The 4,137-nt window shown below is 31.2% G+C and overlaps 1 protein-coding gene across 1 annotated transcript; it reads right to left on the reverse strand.

Moving 5' to 3' along the window:
- Positions 1-2,074: 2,074 nt before the first annotated feature.
- Positions 2,075-3,317, reverse strand: LOC107159394 (olfactory receptor 5T1-like). The gene is made up of 2 exons (XM_015505985.1): positions 3,268-3,317; positions 2,075-3,053 (listed from the first exon to the last, which is right to left on the reverse strand). Exons 1-2 carry the CDS (start codon positions 3,315-3,317, stop codon positions 2,075-2,077), a joined length of 1,029 nt encoding a protein of 342 aa, XP_015361471.1.
- Positions 3,318-4,137: the final 820 nt, after the last annotated feature.

The raw sequence follows: 4,137 nt of genomic DNA on the forward strand, positions 1-4,137 counted from the left end.
TTTCCCCTTATTTTTTTTCCAAATTTCTATGTAAATATATTCTTCTGATACTTATTTCTTCTGGATAATCCTGACTTTACCTTTCCCAGAAAATTGTGATTTTCTTCTCTTTTCACCACTATTTCTTACCCAAATGGCCATCTCTCCTATTGGTGGAAAATTTCTACATATCAAAACTGCAGCTTGAAGTACATTATGAGTTGATCAATTTATATAGCATATTATTTGCAGTGGATAATGTGTACTCAAAACTGACACGTTTCCTGTAGGTCAATATGAAAAAAAATAAATAAAAAGTAGTTTAATAAACAATCAATACAATCTGTCTACTAACTAGTGCTATATTGTGAGCTAATAATTAAAAATTTAAATTCATATACTGACAACTCATTGACTACTAACTTACTTAAACATAGGACTCTACAGGGATTTGTTTTCTATTTCCTTTAACTTTAAATTTTTTTCTAATTATTTTTCTTTCATATTGTTAGTATTTAAGCCTAACTGCAAACAGTGCTTATTTTTATTAATAGTTTAAATTACTGATCTTCATGAAATACTTATTAGTTTTAGATACTAGTCACCTAGTGGTACTTTCAATAACTGCATAATTAACAACATAAAAACAAGCATAATACCTTGAAAGGAAAATTATATTTATTATTTTTTTCTTCAGAACAATTATTTTCATTTTTACTACAGACTTTTGAGACAGAATAAAACACATACATGCATGCATTTATAGTCTATATAAATATATAAATACATACATTAATTTGAATTTCCAAAACAATTTAAAGTACAAAATATGTAAATATGTAAAAAGGACAATATAATAAAATAATAATAAATAAAATTATTATTTTATTTATAAAATAATAAAATTAAATAAAACATAAATTGTTATATGATTTTATATAATGATACATCTTCACCCTAAAATTCATTCTATTCTTCACCCTTGATTCATTCTATTCTGAAACATCTAATGGAATTGGAAACTTTTCAGTGAGTAACTTGCAAAACTGTACAATCTAGGAATCTACTGCTGTGAGTTTATTTAGTATCTGCTTTTACGTGCCTCACTGATTTCATTAAGCATAATGTCCTCTAAATTAATCTAACTTGTCCTAAATGACAGAATTTTGTTTTCTTAAAGATTAAATAGTGTTCTCTGGTGTGTTTTTATCACATACCCTTCATCTGCTCATTCCTTGATGGTCACTTAGGTTCCATACTTAATTACTATAAATAATGCTACAATGACCATGGGAGCAACAACATGCCTTCAGCATGCTAACTCAAACTCCTTCAGATGTTTTTACAACAATGGGATTGTTGGATCATATGGTAGTTCTGTTTTTAGTTTTTTGAGGAATGTCCATACTGCTTTCCATAATATCTCTACCAATTTAGTAGGAGATAATTTTCTAAGTCATACCTTTCTTTTTTTCCCACATTCATAAGTACACACTAAATAAATATTAAAATCTATTTTCACTATATTAAAAGTAGTTGCAAAATAGTTGTCTGTGATCTCCATCATCATGACATCCCCATCAATGTCTGTGAGGGAGCAATGGCAAGGAAAGATTTTAATATGGGAATAACAATAATTGATGTAAGGCAAATAAGGCAAAATGCATGTCAAAAAGCTTGGATGTATTTTAGTACACCAAGGTACAAGAAAGAAAAAATAAATAACATTTGGGGTGACCTTCACAGGAATTGCAGAATGGGAAGTATCGTCACAATGAATGCTAAAGATTTAGTATAAACAAAGTGAGCATATATCAAATTCTGAGGAAAAAAATATAAGGTTGTAGCAAGTTAAAATCAAATAAGCAATGATTACAAAAATGTAGTTATGGAAAAATATTTAATTTGGATCCCCTTAAATATAAATAAATATAATGAATTTACAGTTGGCAAATGCTGCATTGGAGAACAGATAAACTTTTTAATTAGAAATATTCTGGGATCTATTGCATTATTAACTGAAACAGCATATTTTTCTTACTAGTTTCTGACCATAGAAAAATGATCCCAGCATTAATTTTAGGTTTACTGAATACTACATACATAGCTTTTTTACAACACAATATTTCCCGAACAATCTTTTCATTGCCTCTTTTACATCTTTGTTTCTCAAGCTGTAAATAATGGGATTCAGCATGGGAATCACAGTGGTGTAAAATATCGACACTATCATGTCATGATCCAAGGCATAGCTGGAACTGGGTCTCACATACATGAAGAGGATGGTCCCATGATAAATGGACACTCCAGTCAGGTGGGAGCCACAGGTAGAGAACACTTTCCTCCTCCCTTCGGCAGAATGCATCTTCAGAATGGCCAACAGGATGAAGCCATAGGAGACCAGGACAATCAGAATAGTGACCATCTCAATGGAGCCCACAAAGTAGAAGAGGAGAAGTTGGTTGGTGTGAGTATCAGAACAAGAAATAGCAAGGAGAGGAGGGATATCACAGAAAACATGTCTGATTTCATTGGACCCACAGAAGGACAAGCGGAAAGTGGCCACTGTGTGTATAGTAGCATGTGAAATACCACCAACATAGGAAGCAATGATGAGTGGCACATAGACCCTGGGTGACATGTTCACTGAATACAGAAGTGGGTTGTAGATGGCCACATAGCGATCATAAGCCATAGCAGCCAAGAGAAAAGATTCTGTGCTTCCAAATGTAACAAAGAGAAGCATCTGTGTGGCACACCCCAGAAAGGAAATGGATTTATTTTCTGCCAGAAAATTTACCAACATTTTTGGAGTGACAACTGTAGAATAGCAGGCATCCAAGAATGATAAGACACTCAGAAAATAGTACATGGGGTTGTGGAGTCGGGAATCCTCAATGACCAACACAACCAGTCCCAAATTTCCTACCAAAGTAAAAAGGTAGATGCCAAGAAATAGTAAAAATAAGAAGACTTTCAGGTTAAAATCATCCGTAAAGCCCATCAATACAAACATGGTGACTTCTGTTATATTCTTCAACTGAATTTTGTGTATATCCATGTCTGATGACAGCCTTCTGAATTATGTTTATTTACTTGTTCTAAATGCAATTTATTGCATTGATAGAGTCCATCCAATTATATACTCATGTTTGTTTCTTAGACTGGTGTCATGATTTCCTCAGTGCAATGTGATAAACAGTTTTAGGAAAGTTTGACCCAAATGGACACATTTTGCTGTATAAAGAAAAGGACAAATGTTTTAAGCCATGTGTTGGCTGAATTTACCATGCTAAAATTTTCTTATGCCAAAATTCCTTGCTTTTGCTTCCATTCATTTTCTGTTAATTTTTTTCCCACTCATTCTGATATTATGTCATCTTAAATTTCAAAAAGACAAATTAATATAAACATTTTTTAAAATCCAAACTGTTGTTGTGGTAAACACGCAATTGCATATAGGTCCTTGCTATACTACAAAGTACATGAGAATTTCTTTCTTAATTTTTATAGTTGTTATAGGGCAGCAATGAAGCACACAATAGAAGACTGAGTCAAATAGAATTGAGGAAAAAAAAGATGTCTACATTATTTTATTTTTGAAAGTTTGCAGATGACTAGTAAATCAGATGCACTTGTATTTGAAGTTGTCATGCTGGATTTTTACCAAAATCATGTTATTTACTCTTCCTGATAATTTCCTTATTTCCATAAATGGAACAGTCAATAAAATTCTGGAGATACATGCCCCTGATTTTTAAAATAAAAACAGTGATAAGTTATTTTGTTTTCTGTCACCCCAATATATGGTTCAATAATTTGTTCATGTTTTACCTTGATAATTAATTTTAACATTACTGTTTTTTAAAATTTTATTTAATGACATTGTAAGATGTTTCCTAATTTGTCTCTCCTTTTACTTGCAATGTCCCTGAATTTAGCTCTAGATATATTTGTGTCAAAAATAAATCATGCTCATTCATAATATATTATAGTTTTTAATGGAGTTTAAAAAATAACTCTGAAATAAATGTCACTTGACAATAGCCAATAAAAATATTTATTAGCTAGAATAGAAGCAATTCCTGAAATAATAAAATCACTATATTTGCTAGTGTTTAATTTCTCAGCTTTTTCCCCAATTACCAAGTCTTTCTC

The sequence above is a fragment of the Marmota marmota genome, unplaced genomic scaffold (assembly GCF_001458135.2).
Source record: "Marmota marmota marmota unplaced genomic scaffold, marMar, whole genome shotgun sequence".
NCBI lineage: Eukaryota > Metazoa > Chordata > Mammalia > Rodentia > Sciuridae > Marmota > Marmota marmota.

Coding starts and splice junctions, on each gene's coding strand:
- LOC107159394 (XM_015505985.1), bottom strand. CDS start 3,317: ATGAATGGAAGCAAAAGCAAGGAATTTTGGCATAAGAAAATTTTAGCA. Junction 3,054..3,267: donor CATAAGAAAATTTTAGCATG/GTAAATTCAGCC, acceptor ATAATTCAGAAG/GCTGTCATCAGACATGGATA.